Source organism: Trametes versicolor (genome assembly GCF_000271585.1).
Source record: "Trametes versicolor FP-101664 SS1 unplaced genomic scaffold TRAVEscaffold_14, whole genome shotgun sequence".
In the NCBI taxonomy this organism is placed as follows: Eukaryota; Fungi; Basidiomycota; class Agaricomycetes; order Polyporales; family Polyporaceae; genus Trametes; species Trametes versicolor.
In genome coordinates this window covers 880,619-901,626 of record NW_007360334.1, presented here as the reverse complement: position 1 = coordinate 901,626, position 21,008 = coordinate 880,619, and the positions used below count along the sequence as shown (strand labels likewise).

General features: G+C 56.8%; 10 protein-coding genes across 10 annotated transcripts; 7 read left to right on the top strand and 3 right to left on the bottom strand.

Annotated features, from left to right (window-relative positions):
• Positions 1–1,137: 1,137 nt before the first annotated feature.
• TRAVEDRAFT_135620 (ENTH-domain-containing protein) lies at positions 1,138–1,841 on the top strand (the record flags this gene model as incomplete). The annotated part of the gene is made up of 6 exons (XM_008046742.1): positions 1,138–1,239; positions 1,264–1,334; positions 1,391–1,429; positions 1,483–1,494; positions 1,547–1,628; positions 1,683–1,841. The coding sequence occupies 6 exons, from the start codon at positions 1,138–1,140 to the stop codon at positions 1,839–1,841; spliced, it is 465 nt and encodes a 154-aa protein (XP_008044933.1).
• A 1,964-nt stretch (positions 1,842–3,805) lies between these two features.
• On the top strand, positions 3,806–6,873 carry TRAVEDRAFT_175547 (N-acetylhexosaminidase). Its single transcript, XM_008046741.1, has 11 exons — positions 3,806–4,358; positions 4,412–4,449; positions 4,502–4,553; positions 4,606–4,755; positions 4,807–4,924; positions 4,993–5,259; positions 5,312–5,360; positions 5,418–5,502; positions 5,553–5,691; positions 5,746–6,755; positions 6,810–6,873. Exons 1-10 carry the CDS (start codon positions 3,834–3,836, stop codon positions 5,979–5,981), a joined length of 1,659 nt encoding a protein of 552 aa, XP_008044932.1. The 5' UTR covers positions 3,806–3,833; the 3' UTR covers positions 5,982–6,755; positions 6,810–6,873.
• Positions 6,874–7,614: 741 nt separating this feature from the next.
• On the top strand, positions 7,615–8,038 carry TRAVEDRAFT_53838 (uncharacterized protein; the record flags this gene model as incomplete). Its single annotated transcript, XM_008046740.1, has 3 exons — positions 7,615–7,653; positions 7,705–7,746; positions 7,808–8,038. 3 exons carry the CDS (start codon positions 7,615–7,617, stop codon positions 8,036–8,038), a joined length of 312 nt encoding a protein of 103 aa, XP_008044931.1.
• A 369-nt stretch (positions 8,039–8,407) lies between these two features.
• On the bottom strand, positions 8,408–9,347 carry TRAVEDRAFT_53837 (uncharacterized protein; the record flags this gene model as incomplete). The annotated part of the gene is made up of 3 exons (XM_008046739.1): positions 8,408–8,833; positions 8,887–9,273; positions 9,327–9,347. The coding sequence occupies 3 exons, from the start codon at positions 9,345–9,347 to the stop codon at positions 8,408–8,410; spliced, it is 834 nt and encodes a 277-aa protein (XP_008044930.1).
• A 364-nt stretch (positions 9,348–9,711) lies between these two features.
• Positions 9,712–10,681, top strand: TRAVEDRAFT_53836 (uncharacterized protein; the record flags this gene model as incomplete). Its single annotated transcript, XM_008046738.1, has 3 exons — positions 9,712–9,750; positions 9,804–10,202; positions 10,256–10,681. 3 exons carry the CDS (start codon positions 9,712–9,714, stop codon positions 10,679–10,681), a joined length of 864 nt encoding a protein of 287 aa, XP_008044929.1.
• Positions 10,682–11,364: 683 nt separating this feature from the next.
• TRAVEDRAFT_24617 (uncharacterized protein) lies at positions 11,365–12,176 on the bottom strand (the record flags this gene model as incomplete). Its single annotated transcript, XM_008046464.1, has 2 exons — positions 11,365–11,967; positions 12,036–12,176. 2 exons carry the CDS (start codon positions 12,174–12,176, stop codon positions 11,365–11,367), a joined length of 744 nt encoding a protein of 247 aa, XP_008044655.1.
• A 655-nt stretch (positions 12,177–12,831) lies between these two features.
• On the top strand, positions 12,832–13,835 carry TRAVEDRAFT_53834 (uncharacterized protein; the record flags this gene model as incomplete). Its single annotated transcript, XM_008046737.1, has 3 exons — positions 12,832–12,846; positions 12,905–13,360; positions 13,422–13,835. The coding sequence occupies 3 exons, from the start codon at positions 12,832–12,834 to the stop codon at positions 13,833–13,835; spliced, it is 885 nt and encodes a 294-aa protein (XP_008044928.1).
• Positions 13,836–14,253: 418 nt separating this feature from the next.
• On the top strand, positions 14,254–15,305 carry TRAVEDRAFT_156185 (uncharacterized protein). The gene is made up of 3 exons (XM_008046736.1): positions 14,254–14,268; positions 14,322–14,756; positions 14,810–15,305. The coding sequence occupies exons 2-3, from the start codon at positions 14,529–14,531 to the stop codon at positions 15,239–15,241; spliced, it is 660 nt and encodes a 219-aa protein (XP_008044927.1). The 5' UTR covers positions 14,254–14,268; positions 14,322–14,528; the 3' UTR covers positions 15,242–15,305.
• A 234-nt stretch (positions 15,306–15,539) lies between these two features.
• On the bottom strand, positions 15,540–16,431 carry TRAVEDRAFT_32124 (uncharacterized protein). Its single transcript, XM_008046489.1, has 3 exons — positions 16,182–16,431; positions 15,792–16,096; positions 15,540–15,738 (listed from the first exon to the last, which is right to left on the bottom strand). Exons 1-3 carry the CDS (start codon positions 16,425–16,427, stop codon positions 15,576–15,578), a joined length of 714 nt encoding a protein of 237 aa, XP_008044680.1. The 5' UTR covers positions 16,428–16,431; the 3' UTR covers positions 15,540–15,575.
• A 512-nt stretch (positions 16,432–16,943) lies between these two features.
• TRAVEDRAFT_135976 (N-acetylhexosaminidase) lies at positions 16,944–19,239 on the top strand (the record flags this gene model as incomplete). Its single annotated transcript, XM_008046735.1, has 13 exons — positions 16,944–17,465; positions 17,514–17,551; positions 17,610–17,661; positions 17,713–17,862; positions 17,919–17,939; positions 17,992–18,088; positions 18,143–18,409; positions 18,465–18,513; positions 18,565–18,649; positions 18,707–18,744; positions 18,797–18,833; positions 18,887–18,947; positions 19,004–19,239. The coding sequence occupies 13 exons, from the start codon at positions 16,944–16,946 to the stop codon at positions 19,237–19,239; spliced, it is 1,653 nt and encodes a 550-aa protein (XP_008044926.1).
• Between the last annotated feature and the right edge of the window lie 1,769 nt (positions 19,240–21,008).

Here is a 21,008-nt window from a genome sequence, read left to right as displayed (position 1 = left end):
CGTCGATGCAGGCAGTTCAATGGGTTGAGCGGATGCAGAGCTCCGATGGCTCAACGTGCGCTTTCGAAGGCGCTCAATTATGGAGGGCATGTCGTCTGCATGAAATCGGAACTTGAGCGATGGTCGTTTCGAGATTATTGGGTGCTTACAGTCCCTCGGTCGACACAAGCTGCGTAGCTCTCGTGAAAGGCGTGAAGGTCGTGAAAGTCGTGAGCAAAACGAACTCGCAGCTAGGTCTGCACATAGCAGATACCAGCAGATACCACTGCGTGGCAAGCGAGAGAAGCACTTTCACTCATCAGAGGACGGACCGCCTCGCGCACAGGGCGACCTATATCGGGGAGGAACATGTTCCCATAGACAACTCTTCATGACAGGTTCACGGCATGCGGTGTAGGGGCGCTATATTTGACCGTCAAGTAGCATATATCCATGTGTGTGGCAGCCAGTGGTGGTGGTTCCGATTCTTCCAAAGAATCGGTTATCAACGAGTAGAGGTTGCAGGGGTCACGTGCGTTTTGTGCACCATACTCCCACGGTGTTTCGCTCACTTCGCCGACGGCGGTTGATGCGTATCAGCAAGTACCACCACATACGAGATGAACAAGGGCACAAATAGATGACCTGGATACCCCATGATACATAAGTATTCTCACAGACCTAATCTGTAGCCGCATTGGCAAATACTGGCCACTGACTACCATTAGGTTTCATGGCCAGACATCCAACGGTCTGCCGCCTCGGTGGCGCCGCCCGCTCTACCATATAACGTTCAGTATGCACTGCACGATGCTGCTCAACCGTAAGCAGAAGAATCGGACTCCGAGGCGGCGCCGCCCGCCTCTTTAAGACACATTCATGATGGTTCAAGACGAAGAGACGAAAGCGCAGGATTCCAGAGGACTCCGACGTCGTGCACCAATTACCGTATCCGGAACGTCCGGGCCGCCCGCGTCAGCCACCTGCCCCCGCTAGCGCCCAGGTCCAGGGACTGAGTGGTCACAGACTGTCACGCCGTCACAGGCGGTGGGCTTCGCCGGGTCACGCATACCAAGGCGCACCGCCGCCGGCGAGCGCGCGGTCGCCTCTGGTCGCCATCCACGTCCACGTCCACCAACTACCAGCTCGCCGCTCGCCATGGATCGTCTCGAGTCTCTAGGCAATGCGCTCTCGCAAATTACCATGTACGACATAAAGTCTATGGTCAATCAGGTATGCGGTAGCGCTGGGTTCTCGCTAGTGTAAGGTACTCATCGCGCGTAGGCCAAGAATGTCGTGTTCAACGTGAGTGAAATGGAAGGCAAAGTTCGGGAGGCGACAAACGACGAACCATGGTGAGTCGACGCCGCGTGATTTGTCATGTGGAGAGCAGTTCATTGAAGTTGCCCAGGGGCGCGAGTTCCACGTTGATGCAGGAGATTGCTCAAGGGTGTGTTTCATGTTGTTCCTTGTAATGCGCAGTACACTTATCACAGTCCACAGAACTTTCAACTTGTATGGCTAGCCTCCTATAGATGGCGTGCTCTATCTCACTGATTTTCCCTAGCCAAAACTTCAATGAGATCATGCCCGCTATCTACTCTCGCTTCATGGAGAAGGAAGCACGCCAGTGGAGACAGATTTACAAGGTCAGCATCGCTCACATAGACCTCCCGTTCACGAGAACTCACTATACCTCTTAGGCGTTGCAATTGTTGGAGTACCTGATCAAGAACGGGAGCGAGCGCGTTGTCGACGACGCCCGTTCTCACATTGCCACGATCAAGATGCTCAGGAACTTCTACTATGTTGACGAGAAAGGGAAGGACCAAGGAATCAATGGTACGGCGGACCCCAGCTAGTGGGCGCGTTCAGTACTAAACCCAGTTCCAGTACGCAACCGATCAAAGGAGCTTGTCGACCTCCTGGGCGACGTAGAGAAAATCCGCGGCGAGCGCCGCAAAGCGAAAGCTAACAAGCACAAGTACACGGGTGTGGGAAACGACGCTATGAGCTTTGGCTCTAGTGGCCGCTACGGTGGTTTCGGGAGCGACAGTCCAGGCTACAGCGGCGGAGGCGGCAGTGGCAGTTATGGCGGGGGCGGAAGTGGAAGCGGTAGCGGTGATTACGGCGGTGGAGGTAGCAGCCGTGGTGAGTACCTATCATCTCCACGCATGAATGCTGTCTCATATCCGCCAGGCTACGACAGCTACGGCGATGGTGGTAGCGGAGGATTCAGCGGCGGTTTCCGTGACACAAGTTCTCGACGCCAGTTCCAAGAATACGACGCAGGAGATGACGACGTAATCCCCAGACGTTCGAACTCGGTCTCTGCGTCTGCATCGTCATCTGCGGCTGCACCCCAGCGTTCGTCGACTCTTCCGACGTCGGCGGTACCGGAACCTAAGGCCAAGCAGCCGGAGATAGACCTGTTGGGCATGGATGATGACGCCTTTGGCAGTGCGCCCAGCGTCCCCGTCGACAAAGCCCTCCCAGTCCTGGGTGCCCAGTCTCTGTCTCTCGGTACGTGCCATATCCAGCGTGTGCGCCGCGCCCGACTGACTTTGCATAGTGGGAGGCGATGACGACTTCGATGACTTCCAGAGTGCACCCCCATCTGCTGTGCCTACGAGTAGCACGCCGTTCGCCAGTTATGGCGCCCAGCCCTCGCAGCCCGCATTACAGCCTCAGTCAACAAGCGCTGGCCTCTTTAGCATGCTTGCTACCCCCGCAGTCGGCGCTACCCCGGCTAGGACGCCATACATGTCGCCTCCCGCCGTTCCCACACAAAACCCTATGCAGAACGTCATGCGCCCCGCGCTGGTGGCCTCGCCGCCTCCCACGATGACCTCGCCGCCCCCTATGATGGGTAGGCAAACTCCCCTCGTGCCCAGCCAGGGCATCTTGTCGCCGACCTCTCCCCCTCCACGTTCAACCGCCACTTCCCCCGCTGCCGCCGCCACGCAGAAGGCGCCGGCTGCCAGCTTCGACGACCTCTGGTCGATGTCCCTTGGCTCCTCCTCTGGCAAGAGCACGGGCGGCGCGGCCACGCCTCAGCAGAAGAGCATGAAGGACATAGAGAAGGAGAAAGCCCAGGCACAGATCTGGGGCGGCCAGAACAAGCCTCCTATGGGCGCTGGCTTCGGGTCGTTCGCCGGAGCACCGGCCTCGAACACTGCACCTCCGTCCTCCTCGGGGAACGGGTTCGACGACCTTCTGTTCTGAGCGCCGGTGAGTAGACTGGAAAGAAGGGGTTCTGGGTGTGTTTGCTTCGCTGTTTGGAGGTAGAGGTCCTCTCGTTTATGTGTATGGATCAGGTACTAGTCTGGATGTTCCATGTTAGCCCCAGAATGCGCGCGATCGGGCCAAGTCGTGCTTCGGAGTCCCAACAGATCGGGTTTCAGTGGGTAGTGATCTATGAATCCAGCAAGTCTTCCCCACCCTTCCCCCGCAGTCTTCAGATAGGCTTAGGTTTGTCCCCGAGGAATGCACGACGGCGGTGACGCTGGGCAGCATATGCATGCTCCGTCGCCGGTCTCACAGTCTTATCATGCCACCTCTCCTTCTGCCCGGCATGACCTTTCTCTGTCAGGTTATGCTGCCGGCTGGCAGCTGTCGAGTTGTTCCCTTGCCTCTTCCTTACGAGAGGTTCCATACGGGCCAAGGTAACCCGTTGATGCAGAACTCTCGCTACTCATGCACGATCATGAGACCCCTAAGATACCGTTTCGGCATCAAACAGCTGCCTCGACCGCGTGGACGGCGGATCCGGAGATTCCGAAGATATACAAGCCCGAGCGAGGTGGCCTTGGTTCTCGAGTTCCGCCCCTCCGACCTGCAGCTTGCCTCCAACCATGAAGCTCCTCGCGCTCGCGGTGTTCCTCGCGACGGTGTCCTCGCCCGCCTCGGCGCTCTGGCCCCAGCCACAGAGCCTCCAAACGGGCTCCAGCACGCTCCGCCTCGCGCCAGGCTTCCAGATCACCATTGCCGGGCGCGGTGTCCCGGGCGACCTGCTCGCCGCCGCGGGGCGCACGAAGCAGTACCTCACCAGCGACAAGCTCGGGCGGCTCGTCGTCGGCCGAGGCGCGGACGACTTGCACACGTTCGCGGCCGCCAAGACGCTCTCGCGCTTGACGCTCTCGCTCGAGAAGGGCGCGTCCTTCGCGTCGATCACGAGCGAGGCGCAGAAGGCCCCTGAGGAGCGCGACGAGGCGTACCACCTGGTCGTGCCTGCGGACGGCTCAGGCGCGAGCATCACCGCGAACTCGACGTTGGGCCTGTTCAGAGGCCTCGCGACGTTCGGCCAGCTCTGGTATGAGCATGACAACACGGTGTACACCATCAGCGCGCCCGTTACTATTGCAGACAAGCCTGCCTATGTACGTCGTATGCAGGACCTGCCGTTTATTTTGGGAGCTTATCGTCCTTGCAGCCTTATCGTGGGTTTATGCTGGACACAGCGCGTAATTAGTATGCCTAGCTAGTTCTGGTCTTTGCATTACCGCATTGACTCCGGGTTTAGTTTCCCAATCTCCGACATTAAGCGGACGCTCGATGCTATGAGCTGGGTCAAGGTACGCTAAGTTTAGCTGGGCGGCTTAGAGTGTCAGCTGAACACCACCCCAGATCAACCAGTTCCACTGGCATGTCGTGGACAGCCAGAGTTTCCCGCTGGAGATCCCCGGCTTCACCGACCTTGCGGACAAGGGCGCGTACTCATCCTCGCAGACGTACAGCCTGGCTGATGTGCGGGACATCGTCTCGTACGCCGGCGCGGTAAATTATGTTCTTACCACCATCGTGTACCCGTAACTGATCGGTACGCAGCGCGGAATCGACGTAATGGTCGAGATCGACACGCCCGGTCACACTGCGGTCATCGCGCAGGCGCACCCCGATTTCGTCGCATGCGCCGAGGCTACTCCGTGGGCATCTTTTGCGAACGGTGCGCAGCGCTTGCAGGCCCATGTGGGCCTCTGTGTTCTTCGGATCTTCTGAGCTTCTTGATTGTAGAACCGCCCGCGGGCCAGCTGCGCTTTGTGAACGCGACGGTCACGAGCTACATCGCGGACCTCTTCGTCGCGGCGGCGAAAATGTTCCCGTCGACACTGTTCAGCACTGGGGGTGACGAGTTGAACACGAACTGCTACGCTGCGGATACTCCGACGCAGGCTGCGCTCAACGCTTCCGGCAGCACGCTGGAGGAGGCGCTCAACGTATTCACGCAAAAAACGCACCAGGCTCTTGAGGCGAAGGGCAAAACGCCTGTCGTATGGGAAGGTACGTGTCCACTCGGGCTGTGACTGGGAGTGCATGCTCAATTGATGTACAGAGATGGTTCTCGTTCACAACGTGACCCTCTCCAAGGACACGCCAGTGCTGTGGGTACCTTACGAACTTTGTGTCAGGACCTATGCTCACCACGTTACTCTTTGCAGGGTGTGGATATCCTCGGACAACGTCAAGGCCGTTGCGCAGGCGGGCCACAAGCTTATCCACGCTGCGTCCGACTACTTCTACCTTGTAAGACACCATGCCACAGTTTTCGGAGCGCAAAGACTGACGCCTGTCAGGATTGCGGCGGAGGCGGATGGGTCGGCGACTTCCCCTCCGGGAACAGCTGGTGTGACCCTTTCAAGACATGGCAGCGCTCCTACTCGTTCGACCCGGTCGCCAACCTTACGGCTGCAGAGAGCAAGCTCGTCCTGGGAGGTACGCGGCCCATCTCTTCGTAGCTCCACCGACCTTACTGACTGGTTACTACAGGCCAGCATCTCCTCTGGACCGAGCAGTCGGGCCCGCAGAACCTCGACCCGGTCGTGTGGCCACGCGCCGCATCGTCCGCCGAGCTCTTCTGGTCAGGTCCAGGCGGGAACATCAGCGCGGCCCTTCCGCGTATACACGACCTCGCGTACCGCTTCCGCCAGCGCGGCGTGAACGCCATCGCTCTCCAACCCGAGTGGTGTGCGTTGAGAGCGGGGGCGTGCGATATTGATGCGTGATCTGGGTTGCGTGTACAGTGGGCGGACCTTACGGCTGCGATGGACGTTTGGATGTCATTCTCGATACGAAGCTATGATACTAGCGTTCATATCAGGTTGTCCATCCCCAAGCCCAAAGTGTTCGCCGTTCGCGCGATACCTGTACATCGTGTGTCGCCGACAAATCTGTTTGAACTTAGAGCGTAAGATGTGGTATTCTTACATCACCGTCTGCCCACTGCGATGGCACGTCGCGCGTCGCGCTCCGGCAGTTCCAGATTTGAGCGTTGTGATTCATCTTGTCAAACATACAATGTTTCCTCCGTACTTTCGACGAGGTTACGGTATAACAAGACTGCGGTAGACAGTTTAATCAATAATGTCTGGGAAATCAAGAAAGTCGGCATCCACGGGGTGCGCCTCGGGCTTGGGTCGCCGACGGGTGGGCACCTTGAAGCGCACATCCCGATGTCCAGGTCGTCGCAGCAAACAGTATTGCCCATCGTGCAACAGGAACTTCTCCGCTCCGGGTTCGATTTCGTGCTGAGGGATCCCGAATGAACACTCGAGAGAGCGCATGGATATGATTGGCCCGGACCCTATTGGCGTGTTCGGGTCGGGGAGGCAGAGGAGGTCGAATTTGAATGGCGAGTTGACCGGTTCGCCTGTGGAGGTAAGTACGAAGTCGAGGCAGTAATCCTTGCTTTCGGCGTTGCCTGAGAACAGGCGGACGGAGTATTCGCTTCCAGGGAGAGGCCGGACGAAGACCTCCGGGTCCCCTGGGCTTGGTTTGAACTGCACGTCGCGTCAGTTCCGAGTATATTCGGCCAGTGTGCGAGCGAAACTCACGCCAGTCATGTCCAAAAGCTCGTCTAGATCTTTCGTTGCTCCGCCTACCACCGCTTCATACGAGCCTTGTTCTCGGATGTTTACGGCCAATAATCTATCCAACCATTCGCAAAGCCCGGCCTCAGGGCCGCGATATGGGCGGTTGCTGAGATGAAGCACTTCCCAGTCGTTGCGCGGCGTGAAGTAGGGGTAGTGCTTGCGGATCTGTTTCTCCGCCAGCTCGCGGGTGGTGTGCAGGGGCTTTATTGGTCGCGTGGGCTGCGCCTCTGGTGTTATTATCGTTGTTGAGGTCCCAGCAGCAGATAGTGAGGAGCTCGACAGGGTTGAAGGCTTTGGGTGCTTGGAGTTAACCGCCTTGGACCGTTTCGAGGAGTCGTACGGCTGGTGTCGTTTACGCGTCTGTAGTCACGATCCATGAGTTCCGTGTTATATCGTATAAACGTGCCATATACCTTCTTCGCAGCAGCAGTCATGACGGAAACTGGAAGACGTAGCTACGTTGGGTGGCTAAGATGGCAGTGGAGGATTTGAACGAGACGCACACAATTGGCGCTCGATGTCCTACGGGCGCTTGCATATTGTTGTCTTCGCACACGGTTCGCGTCCGATCGCTTCCAACATTGTGCGCGCCGCAAGCTACAATTGGCTTCCTCCACAAACACGAAACTGGGTACGAGTTCATGTTTCATGAGAATGCCCACTGAATTTGACGTAGATTGTAATTCGCAAAATTCGCGACCACGCCGCCGCCGCTCAAGCTTGTACCTTGGGTCACTGTTTAGCCACTGGAAATTGCCTGCATAACATGCCGTCCGTCTCCGTAAAGAAGGTTGCTTCTAAAAAGGTACATATTCACTGTGTATACGGACATATAACTAATGCACCAGTGCTGTAGACGAGCAAACGACACCAGCCGTACGACTCCTCGTTCTCGGAGGTACGTGAATCATTCTCCCTATCGTTTGGCTGGTCTCATTAATATCGTCTCTGTAGGCCAGCATCTCCTGTGGACTGAGCAGTCTGGTCCGCAGAACCTAGACCCGGTTGTGTGGCCGCGCGCCGCATCGTCCGCTGAGCTCTTCTGGACGGGTCCTGGCGGAAACATCAGCACGGCCCTTCCGCGCATACACGACCTCGCGTACCGCTTCCGCCAGCGCGGCGTGAACGCGATCGCGCTCCAGCCGAAGTGGTGCGCATTGAGAGCGGGGGCGTGCGACATTGATGCATGATATGGGATACTTGTGCAGTGAGCAGACCTTACGGCCACGATGGACGTCTGGATGGCATTCACGATACGAAGCTATGTTACTAGCGTTCATATCAGGTTGTTCTTCCCCAAAGTGCTCGCCATTCGCGCGATACCTGCACATCTGACAGATGTGTAGATAGTGAGGATACGTGCGTCGCTGGGAAACCTGTTTGAACTTAAAGCGTAAGATGTGGTATACATCACCATGCATCCACGCACTGCGGTGGGTCGTCGCGCGTCGCGCTCCGGCAGTTCCAGATCTGAACGCTGTGATTCATCTCGTCAAACATACAACGTGTCCGGCGTACTTTCGACAAAGTCACGGTACAACAAGACTGCAGTAAACAGTTCAATCAATAATGTCCGGGAAATCCAGAATGTCGGCATCTACGGGGGGCGCCTCGGGCTTGGGTCGCCGGCGGGTGGGGACCTTGAAGCGAACATCCCGATGTCCAGGTCGACGCAGCAGGCAGTGTTGGCCATCGTGCAAGAGGAACTTCTCCTCTCCAGGGTCGATCTCGCTCTGCGAAATCCCAAACGAATGCTCGAGGGGGCACATGCGCACAGTCGGCACCGACCCCACTGGCGCGTCCGGGTTCGGTAGGGTGAATAGGTCGAACTTGAACGGGGAATTGACTGGTTCGCCGGTAGACGTGAGCACAAAGTCGAGGCAGTAGTCCTTGCTTGCGGCGTTTCCTGAGAACAGGCGGATGGAGTATTCGCTTCCAGGGAGGGGCCGGACGAAGACTTCCGGATCCCCTGGGCTCGGTTTGAGCTGCATCCATCGTCAGGCCAAGTATATTTGACGAATGAGCATGTGGAACATACACCAGTCATCTCCCAGGGCTCGTCTAGATCTCTCGTTGCTCTCCTTACCACCGATTTATATGAGCCTTGTTCTTTGATATCTAGGGCTAGATAGTTGTCCAACCGCTCGTAAAGCCCAGCCTCGGAGCCGGAATATGGAGCGCTGCTAAGATATAACACTTCCCAGTCGTTTCGCGGCGTGAAGTAGGGGTAATGCTTGCGTATAGTCTTCATCGCCACCTCGCGCATGGTGTGCAGTCGCTTCGTTGGTCGCGTAGACTGCGACGGTGGTGTTGATGATGTTGACGGGGTCCCAGCGACAGATAGTGAGGTCGACAGGGTTGCCAGATGCTTGGAGTTAGCCTTGGACCGTTTCGAAGAATCGTATGGCTTGTTTCGCTTGCCCGTCTGTAGCCATAATGCTTCAATTAGATGCCATATCAGATACACATTCCACATACCTTCCTAGCAGCAGAAGTCATGACGGGAGCAGAAGACAACGTTTGGTGGCTATGACGGTGTCGAACTCGAAGTTATAAGAGAGCAGTATTGGCGCTCAATTGGCGCTCCGTCAACCGCGGGCGCTTGTGGATTGCCATCGAATCTCTCGTCCTCCGACTCGCACACTGTTGCGGCGTACGTCGCTCTCAACAACGCAACTGCATACGATTATCTGCCCCCAAAAAGCGCGAAACCGATATTACGAGCCTGTTTATGTCGTCCGCTTGAACGTGGGCGCTTAAATTTACGTATATGGCAACTCGCATAGATCTAACGCGATCACGCTCAAGCTTGCAACCTGCGACCATCTTAGCCACCGGCCGAAGCTGCGTGCATGACATGTCCATGTCGTCCGTCTCACTCAATAAAGTTGCTTCCAAAAAGGTATGTGGTTTCTGTGTATAATACGACGTCGAACTGAAGCATCGGTGCTGTAGACCGGCAAACGACGACACCAGCCATATGACTCCTCGAAGCGGTCTAAGGCGAACTCCCAGCATCCGACCCCTTCAATCATCAAGACCACCTTACCATCTGTCGCTGAGACGCCATCAACGACGTCGACACCGGAATCGCAGTCCACGCGGCCAACGAAACCGTTGCACTCCATACGCGAGTTGGCTATGAAAAAGATCCGCAAGCACTACCCTTACTTCACTCCGCGCAACGACTGGGAAGTGCTCTATCTCAGCAACGCCCCTTATTCCGGGTCCGAGGCCGGGCTATACGAGCGGTTGGACAAATTTCTAGCCGTAAATATACAAGAACAAGGCTCGTATGATGCGGTCGTAGCGGGTGCAACGAAAGAATTAGACGAGCTCTTGGACTGGACTGGCGTGAGTTCCGCATGTACATTCTCCAGTTGTACTCGAACTGACGATGAATGCAGTTCAAACCGAGCCCAGGGGACCCCGAGGTCTTCGTCCGTCCCCTCTCCGGAAGCGAATACTCGATCCGCCTGTTCTCAGGCAATGCCGAAAGCAAGGACTACTGCCTTGACTTCGTGCTCACATCCACCGGCGAACCGGTCAACTCTCCGTTTAAGTTCGATCTCCTCTGCCTCCCCGACCCGAACGCGCCGATAGGCCTCACGCCAATCATGTCCATGCACCCTCTCGAGTGTGCGTTCGGGATCCCGCAGCACGAAATCGAACCCGGAGAAGAGAAATTCCTTTTGCACGACGGCCAACATTGTTTGCTGCGTCGACCCGGACATCGGGATGTGCGCTTCACGGTGCCCATCCGTCGGCGCCTCCAAGTGGAGGCGGCCCCCGTCGATGCCGACGTTCTTGCTTTCCCAGAGTATATTGATTAACCTTGCTATCGCGTCCTCATCATGTTTTCTCTGACCAAAGTCCCCGCCTCTGTATATGTCTATACCAGAATGTATAACCCAACGCTTCGTCTATGAATGCATCAGGATTTTCGCAAATATTCCGCCTGGATCACGTTCAATGGAAGAAGTCCTGCGACTATGTGGCTAAAATACAAGTATTGAATTCCGCCGCGATAATGAGCAGCTTATCATGATCAAGTGGTGTCAATCAGCAGTGCGCACGAATACCCTTCAAGATACTTAGTGAAGTTGAGTTATACATTGCAATGGGATAGGAGGCTGACGGCTCAGGCGCATCCTCTCTCGACCCCTCTGTGCGATCCGGCCCTGAACACGATGGCTGGTCGTCTATGCTTCTTCCGACGCGTCCTCTCCTTTTGCTAACGCGATGGCAAGTCGTCTACAATCCCTTGCGAATGTAACAACGCTTCCGCTGTAAGCGAACTTCATCGTCACAACATCTGGATGCACACACGAAGCTGCAGTGCAACTGGACAATACAGAAACTACTGAACTATTCGTCATTCGCGCGATACTTGTACATCTCAAAACTCTGCAGCGTAGTAACTAATATACATTCCATCCTGCGTAACCGAAACGCGAGCTTGGGCTTGAAGCGTAAGATGTGACCGTCCAACACCATCCCGCCTGCCGACCCCCACCTAGTTCCCCTGCGGCGGGTCCTCGGGCTTCGCGCGCCGGCAATTCTGGATCTGGGTACTGAAGATCACCTCGTCGAAGATGTAGTGCTTCCCCTTGTCCTTTGGAAGTATCTTGGGCGGTTCAGGTCCGTGATCCTTCCGGGGCGCGTGCTTGTGGTAATGCAGTTGAATTGGGGTTCCGTTGCGCTGTCGCACGCGGAGGGTGAGGCGATGGTGCCACGGTAGCTTGGGACCCCGCACAACATGGCCGTTGACAATGAAGAAACCCAGACCGGGAGGCGTCGCGTTCGGGAGGACTGCCGGTTCATCAGGGACGCCCACAGCCTGTTGACCGGGATCATCCACATGCAGGAGGTGGCGCAAGTAATTATTGGTTTGCCAGGGCCCCGGTCTGCCAGCTTGAAGGGAGTCCGCCTCCTGTATCATGCCCACCGATAGGCCCCAGCCAACACAGGCTACTCCGACTCTTCGGACACGTCCTTGGGAGGTCCAGATGTTTTGGAGGTAGATATCTGCGCCTAACTGGTCGATGAACGCACCGGCAGACGAGCCTATAAAACGTCCACCTCGAGGGACGACTTGAGGATCCCCGGGAGGCATGTTCTATGTGATTGAAGATTGAGTATCAGGGAAGCCAGCGCCCTGAGGTGTAACAAGAAGCCAATACGCACTAGTCTCAACCTAGAGGCGTAGTAGACAGTAAGAGCGGACTGGCGTTGAACGCGTTTGAATCCGAGTCCTGCTTTGAGCTGTTGATGATCATGCGTGAGTGTGAATTCAAAGGTTCTGGCAGCGACGTAGAGGACGTACATCAGCGGGAAGGGGATGGGAAACGAGGTGGTGGCTCGGAGGCGGAACGAGAGGCGAGGGTGACGAGATACAAGTCAGGGTGCTTTATAGGTGCCTCAGAAGACCGTTCGGGATCGTTTTGGGACAACAATGCGATGTTACCCCCACGAGTGTTTCATTCATTTAGCCGCGGGCCAACTTGGTCGTGTTTTGTTGTCATACACCTGTATACAGCCATGGCTAAAGCGTCCTGCGGCATGGCTTCCGTGAGTGATGTCATTGTGCTGCGAGCCCATGGATGCACAGAATAGGTAGTCCCACCCCAAGCCCACCTGAGTCGACCTCATTGTGATCTGGCCAAGCGCAAGGCTTGGCTTGTACTTCCCGCGGTTGGTCCGTCCATTTGAGATTATCCGGGATCCTCAGCCATGGTCAGCAGCATTGTGGCCACCTTATGACGCCTGGATCCAGCTTCATTGTCCTCGCCGTTGGCGAAGTCCTAGCCTGGCCATGGCTGCGCAGTTCCTGACGGCATGTGAATGATTCAGTATGAGGTTGAATGCAGACAATGAGATTCGAAAAATACTGCGCAACATTGCGGTGGGTTATAAGGCAGGACAACGTTCAACATCGGCGCTGTCTCCGCCTCGAAACGGCTCCCGCCCCTCAAGTGCAACGATGTCGTCCCACCAGGTATGAGCTTCCACCGTCCCAGAGGCTAGATATGCTCGATTCTGACCATACGTCGTAGGTTCCAAGGAAGAGATACAGAAGCTCGGATTCCCCTAATGATTCAGACGAGCAAGACCGGACTCTCGGGGGTGCGCTACGGTTGGAGGTCAGTTTTTTGGACACACCACCGCCTTCATCGCCCCCGAGAGGCGCGACCTCGAGCTCCCAAGTCCAGAGCGCGGTACTCGCAGTACAGGCCCCAGCCCCACCTCCGGTTTACAAATTCGAGAAGCACATCGCACGCGACGTTTACATCGATCTCATCCGGAAGAACTATCCGGACCTGGACGTCGCCAATCTGAGCGACTTCGACTTGGTAGCGCTGTCCTCAGGAGGATATGATGGCTCCCCAGCCGGAATCCAGCAATGGTTGCAGGACGAGCTCGACGCCGTAGCGGAGCTAGAGGGCGGAGACGTCAAGGCGATTCTGGAGGAGGCGACCGTGGCCTGCAATGAGGTAGTGTCAGCAATCGGGGTGAGTTTAGCCCGTCTTTTGAGCATACTTCTAGTCACTGAACAAACCTCGGATCAATCAGCTCAAGCCTTCCATCGGAGCGACCGACGTTATCATCCGACCTGTGACGGGCACCGACTACTCCATGCGCCTTTGGCCTGCCTCGGAGCAAAGCTGGTGTTTTGACTTCGTGCATTCGACGACCCAGGAGCCGAAGAACAAGCCGTTCCAGTTCGAGCTGTGGGCTGTACCGCTGGAGACCGACAACCAGGCCCCATGGCTGCCTATCAGTCTGCTCTCGAGGCGCTTGTACTCGATGGAGTTTGGCTTTGGACTCACCGACGCTGAGATCAAGGAGGGAGAAGAGAAGTTTGCTTTGATGGATGGACAGACGTGCATCCTCAAGCGTTTGGGTCATCGTGACATACGCTTCACGGTACCTAACCGCAACCCGGTCGTAGTGCACGACGAGGTAGAGGTTGTTGTATTCAGATGAATTCCGGCGAGACGCCGACGTCGGCGCGTATGTACTTATGGTAGTACATACGCCGGACGCTGTGTGTCGTCAGTATAATGTTTGATCCTTCTCGTGCACCTGTAATATCATATATTTGATCGCTGCGTCATGTGAGCGTAGAATTTCGGGCTGTAGCGAGGACGTACGCGTTCAAGAGAGCATTACATAGCGGTGTAAGCACTTGCAGTCGACTCGGAGGCGACTGCTAGCGCTCCATCTTGGCGGATCTGGCTTGATAGGGCTTGATCGCCGCGGGCGGGCGCCTATATCGATATATAAGGAAACTCGTCGAAGTCGCGATCACGCCGTTCAGGCTTGATTCCGCACCTCCACTACGACCGCCATCTTAGCCACCCGACCTCAGCTGCACACCATGCCCTCCGTTTCCGCTAAGAAAGTCGCTGCTAGAAAGGTATGCGGACTCTCTATACGATGTCACGCAGTCCTAACGCATATGTGCCGCAGACGGGCAAGCGACACCAGCCGTACGACTCCTCGAAACGGTCCAAGGCTCATTCCAAACACCCTATCGTTGCTCCTTCCATTCAATTCGTGTCAGACGATTCAAGCACCCTTTCATCTTCCTCTACCTCTTCATCCGCCGCTGAGGCTACAAGAACGACATCCACACTACCGCCGCAGTCCACACGATCAACAAAGCCCTTGCGTTCCATGCGCGAGCTGGCGGAGAAAACCATCCGCGAGAGCTATCCCTATTTCACACCGCGAAACGACTGGGAAGTGATATATCTCAGCAACGCCCCATATTCCGGGTCCGAGGCCGGGCTTTACGAGCGGTTGGACAGGCTTCTGGCCATGGAGATAGAAGACACGGGCTCGTACGAGATGGTGATGCAAGACGCTAAGGAGGCTTTGGACGAGCTATGTGACTGGACTGGCGTGAGTTTCCCCTGCATACCCGTCAGATACACTCGAAGTAACCATGATCGTAGCTCAAACCAAGCCCCGGGGATCCCGAGGTCTTCGCCCAGCCCCTCCCCGGAAGCAAATACTCCATCCGCCTGTTCTCAGGAAACGCCGAAAGCAAGGACTACTGCCTCGACTTCGTGCTTACGTCTACCGGCAAACCGGTCAACTCCCCGTTCAAGTTCGACCTATTCACCATTCCTCACCCGGACGCGCCAGTGGGGTCTGCGCCGATCATGCGCATGACCCCTCTCGAATGTTCGTTCGGGATCCCACAACACAAGATCAAGCCCGGAGAGGAGAAGTTCCTCCTGCACGATGGCCAACACTGCCTATTGCGTCGACCTGGACACCGGGATGTGCGGTTTACGGTACCAATCCGACGCCGCCCCAAACCCACTGCCAAGAAGACACCCGTCGACGCCGACATACTTGATTTCCCGAAGTACATTGATTGATCTGTCTATCGCTCTCTCACTGCTCTCGTCCGATTGATATCCCCATCTCTGTATATACCTGGACTGGAATGTATAACAATGCTTTGTTTGTGTTGATTCGACGATCTCTTGTTGAAGGCCGAGGTTATGGCTTGATCTAGTGCACGAACAACACGTAAGGGCGGTATCGGGTGTAGCTAAGGAGTCGTATGCTCAGTCGATGGTAATTGGTGTCCATAAGGACTCCCCTCGTTTCGCGAAAGTCGAGGTATATTCTGCATAGGGATACAGCAACGGGTATATGGGCTACGTGTAAAATTTGGTGGACCACAGCAGATGGCAGGAGACCGGCAACTTAGGCCCGTCCTCCCTCTTTTCTTTCTCGCGCCTGCTCAAACGCAGCGACTACTTCTGGGTGCGTGAGGATTTCCTTGAGGGGCCCGTCGTCGTTTTGGTCGGTTACGAGAGCCTGTAGCTTGGCAGGCGGAAGCACTAAAGGGTGGCCCACGATCCAGTCACTGTCGTACCGCCGATGAGCAACACCTTTCCCGTGAAAACAAGGAGTACTCACACTATGAACTGCTCCTGCGCTTCCGCCTCCGGAACACGCGCAAGGCGGCGTAGTAGTCGCGCCCAGTGCGCGCGAGCCCACAGCTCTGAGCGCGGACCGAGCGCGGGCGCGCCGTTGGCGTCGAAGTCGGCGAACGCGTCGGCGAAGAGGGACAGAGCCTCCTGCTCCTTCTCCGGCGTCCCGTGGATCGCGACCGAGAGGTAGAGCACTGGCGTTACGTCCATCTTCCCGCCCTTCGTCTTCGCGTAGCCAATAACCTCGCGGAGGTACGGTTCTGCTTCGGCGATGCGGCACGGGACGGAGTACTGCGAGTCTCGTGTCAGACTTCGCTCAGCTGTTCGTGCGGGCGCGTGAGGGAGGGAGCAGCCCGGGCGGTGGAACGCTACGCACCCGATAGAACTGGGAGAGCTGCCAGTAGCACTTGTCGAGGTAGGCGGCGATGCGCTGCTCGATCTGCTCGGGGGACGTGTCCTGTGGCCGCAGCACCCCGAGCTCGCGGCGCTGCGCCTCGGAGCCGTCGCGGACCTCCGCGATGTGGTCTGTGAGCACGTCTACGGCATTTCGCTGCTGATCGGGCTTAAAGTATTCTTCGAATGCGACGCGGAAGTTGCTGGTGAGGTAGTGCTTGGGCGGCATGCCGTGCAGCTTGCTGGCGGACCAGGTCAAGGTGCGGGGCACACATAGGCGCTCGACGAGCTCGATGTTCCGCACCACCACCACCACCAACTGGCTCGCTCACTCACCATTACGTCTGGGGCAGTCTGCTCTCGACGTTTAACTTTCTGCACAATTAGCGGCTTGATAGCTCTCCTCGTTGATGACTGTCGCGGCGCGCTGATCTCATGAATTGTCTGCGCGCGCCGTTATCACTGCTGGCTTCTCCCTATCTGGGCTTCTGGAGGAGCAGCGAAGGCGACCATGCCATGCGGAGGCTGTCGGCGCGGAGTCTAACAGATAGAGCATATGTCCTACCTCTCGTTGTATGCCGTACGTTCTGATCGTATTTTTGGGCATTGAGCGGCCTCGAGATTGCCAGCTATGGGTCAGGTGGTGACCTCCTCTTCGTCCGAACCGAACCCCGCATGGGTCTGTACGTATGTATATATATGCGTGGACGGTGGAGTACCGGGATGCGCTTGCAGCTCCCTCGCCATGAAGCTCACAGGTCTCCTGCTCGCTCTCGCCCACCTCCACGGCGTTCTCGGTCTCTGGCCTTTGCCCCGCTCTCTGCAGACCGGAAGTTCTGCGTTGAAGCTCGCGTCGAATTTCGACATCCATGTGAACGTCGCGCACGCCCCTTCCGATCTTGAGGGCGCCGTATCACGGACCAAGGCGTTCCTCAAAAACGACAAGCTAGGCCGACTTGTGGTCGGCCGCGGTACTTTGGACAACAACGCGGTTCAGCGTGCGGGATCCTTACGGACTCTCGAGCTGTCTCTCGCGCCCGGGTCTCCTGTACGAAGCATCACAGATGAGGCAAGGCTCGCGATAGGCACACGGAGCGAGGAGTACACCCTCCACATCCCAGCAGACGGATCTACTGCTACTCTCACCGCCAACTCAACTCTGGGGCTTCTTCGGGGCCTTACAACCTTCGAACAGCTCTGGTACGAGTCGTCGGGGCAGGTGTACACCATGGAAGCGCCAGTTTCCATCTCGGACTCCCCGGCATATGTAAGTACCTTGTTGAGTTGAGAAGCTGCTACTGACGACGTCTTACAGCCATTCCGTGGCTTCATGCTCGACACTTCGCGCAACTTGTGAGTGGCCTAATAACAGTGTGAAACGGCAAGCCTATGCTAATATTACCGCACGCAGCTTCCCTGTCTCAGACATCCAGCGCACGCTCGACGCTATGAGCTGGGTCAAGGTGGGAAAGTCGAATTAATTATGGTACCGATCGTACTCAGTATATACGCAGATGAGCCAGTTCCATTGGCACGTTACGGATAGCCAGAGCTTCCCGCTCGAGGTACCCGGGTTCACCGAGCTTGCAAGCAAAGGAGCGTACGACGCCTCGATGGTCTATAGCCCGGGGGACGTACAGGACATCGTCGCGTACGCCGGTGCTGTAAGTCGCTCTATTACTAGCATATGTGTACGTAGTTGATCTTTTGTTCCTAAAAGCGTGGGATCGATGTTATGGTCGTAAGCATGAATCTATCCTCAATGCATAACACTCGATATAAATTGTGTGCAGGAAATCGACACTCCAGGCCATACCGCCATCATTTCGGCCGCGCATCCAGAACATATAGCCTGCGCTGAGGCATCCCCGTGGACTACATTCGCGAATGGTGCGTGCGCGAGATCAACTTCTCCTGTTACAGTGATTGACATCAACGCCGCAGAACCACCTGCGGGCCAACTACGCCTGGCTTCGCCCGCAACGACGAACTTCACGGCCGACCTGCTCGCATCGGTCGCGCGGATGTTCTCATCGTCGCTCATGAGCACTGGCGGCGACGAGTTGAACACGGAATGTTATGTTCAAGACGCGCAGACGCAAGCCGATCTGAAGGCGAGCGGGCGAACGCTTGAGCAAGCGTTGGACGTGTTTACACAAACCACGCATGCCGCGATTCGAGCTGAAGGCAAAACTCCTGCGGTCTGGGAGGGTGAGTGAATGACCTGTTCGATGTCTCGCTCAAGCTGGACTTAGGATGCGGATAGAAATGGTGCTGGAGCACAACGTGACGCTTGGGAATGATACTGTTGTGATGTAAGCCAGTTCGTGGTGTCTGTGTCCTTCATGACGGCTTATGACGAGCAGGGTATGGATCTCGTCCGCAAACGCCGCCGCGGTTGCAGCCAAGAACTTCCGCATTGTGCACGGCCCGTCTGATTTCTTTTACCTGGTGAGTTGTACTAGGTGAATATATGCATTCTCCCGGTTCTGTACTGAACTATCATAGGACTGTGGTGCTGGGGAGTGGATCGGAGACGACGTGGCGTACGCTCTTATCATTGTTTACGAACGAGCCTCTTGCTAACCTCTCATTTAGTAACAGCTGGTGCGACCCGTTCAAGACCTGGCAGAAGGTATTTCTGCGCACAGCTCTCGTTCTTCTCAATCTAACGGCGTAACGACCTAGTCGTACACATTCGACCCCCAGGCCAACATTTCCGCATCCCAAGCACACCTCGTACTTGGCGGTAGGCCCACACGACATCCCTTGTACACTATGCCAGGCTTACTGACGTTTGCATAGGTGAACAGCTCCTGTGGACCGAACAATCCGGTCCCGAAAACCTGGACTCCATTGTCTGGCCGCGAGCCGCAAGCTCTGCAGAGGTCTTCTGGAGCGGTCCTGGCGGCAACTCGACGACGGCGCTGCCGCGCCTACACGACCTCGCTTTCCGCATGCGACAGAGAGGCGTCAAGGCCATACCGCTCCAGCCGCTCTGGTGCGCGCTGAGGAACGGGCAGTGCAACATCAACTCGTGAAGTCACGAACGGAGAACGTCCGGAGCAAGCCCTTGCTCGAGGCTGCGACGCTTGCGCGCCTTCACACAATCCGGCGAAACACGGCTTGTTCTGATTGCGAGCGGAATGGTACTGAAAGCGTCTTGATTGTCGTACAGATCTGTAGCAAAGCAAATACAGCGATTCATAGGGTCTCACGAAGACGGGTATGTTACAAAACGAAAACGAGTCAAAAGTGCGTGGTCCACGCCCACGGTCCGATGGGCCACCGCGGCGTCGGGGCCTTCCTTGCGAGCCGCCCGCCTTCCTCGACGAGTGTGTGGATGAGCTGCAACAGCGGGCTACAGTCCCATCCTTCGGCGCTGCCCGCTCCCAAGATATCAACGGTCTGGCGGCTGTACGTGACCCTCTTGATCATGTCACGACCCTCTTGGACGGCAGCCACCGTCTCCGCCGGGGTGACCGCGGTAAGCAAGATCATTGCGTTCCCTTCGTTGTTTGGGTACATGATTCGCGTCTGAAATACCCGTCAGAGCTCGTACAGACCGAAGGCGGATGGCTGCTCACCGTGTAATTGCCGTCTGCATTGGCAGGAACTCCCCACCTCTTGTGCTCCTGAGCCATGGCGTAAAGCGTGGCTACGTCCATGACCTCCACATGCTCGTCATCCTGGTGCACCTCCTCGCCCTCCTTCCGCGCTGAGCGCCAGAACACGAGCTTCTCGCGCTGCGCCTTGCGGTACGCCTCGTCTAGATACGCAAGCACAGGGGCGACCCCACTACCAGAAAACCCGTGCATAGGCTCCATCCGCACGCGCAAGTCTCCGAGGGATAGGTACGCCCGCGCCCGGCGGTAAATGTAAACGTTCTGCGCGTCCGCGATGGACATGAACGCGTCGGCGACGAGCGTACTGAGGTCCTCGCGCGGGACGGGCTTGCCGCCCCGGAGCGCGTCCGCGACGCAGTCGAACGTCTGCCGCGCGGAGGCTGACATAGAGGCCTCCGGGAGGCGGTGCGTGAGGATGAGCGGGGTTGTGGGCAGGCTGTGCGGGACGCCCATCCAGCGGAGCGCTTCGTCTGGCCAGGCGACGGGGTGGATGACGATGCGGTCGAACATCTTGAGCGGGTTCGGGATATATGCTTCTGAGGACGTGTCGGACGCATTCTCGCTCATATCTTGGGCGGATTTGTGTCCAGCGCGACCATACGCCGCGATTGGTACGGCGAGAGGAGGGGCCAGAGCGGCGGTGCTGACGGCGGGGGGGAGGGTAGGCGAATGCGTGGTCATGGTGGGTGTGGTTCGTGGGCTCGTGCCTGCGCGCACAGAGCCCAACGATTATAGCCTGCGGATGTGCGGATGTGGAGTCTGTCGGGTGTGCCAACGGGATCGGTGGTGTATCCAATGGCGGCTCAGTCTGGATTGAGATCCGCCCTTGGCGGAACCTGTTCTGGTCAGCCCGCAGGCATGTGGCTGACGGCCACATCGCGATTGAGGTCTGTGGTCGCGGACACCCATGTGTGGGTTTGGCGTGCGGCGGAGGAGGTGTGGTCGGCTGTGTTTGGGTAGAACGACTGACGAGGTTTAGAGGGATGTGTTAACGACCTTCTACAGCAGTACGCCGGTCTGGAACGCATATGCATGGATAGGAGTCGCGCGATTTGCATCTGTATGTTACACAGAATGTAAACGCTCCAAACTATGCACCAAAAGTACATATGACACCCAGTTGTACCTAGGGGAGTAGGTCGGTCCGAAGGTAGTACGCACGCATACCGTATACGCTGCTTATA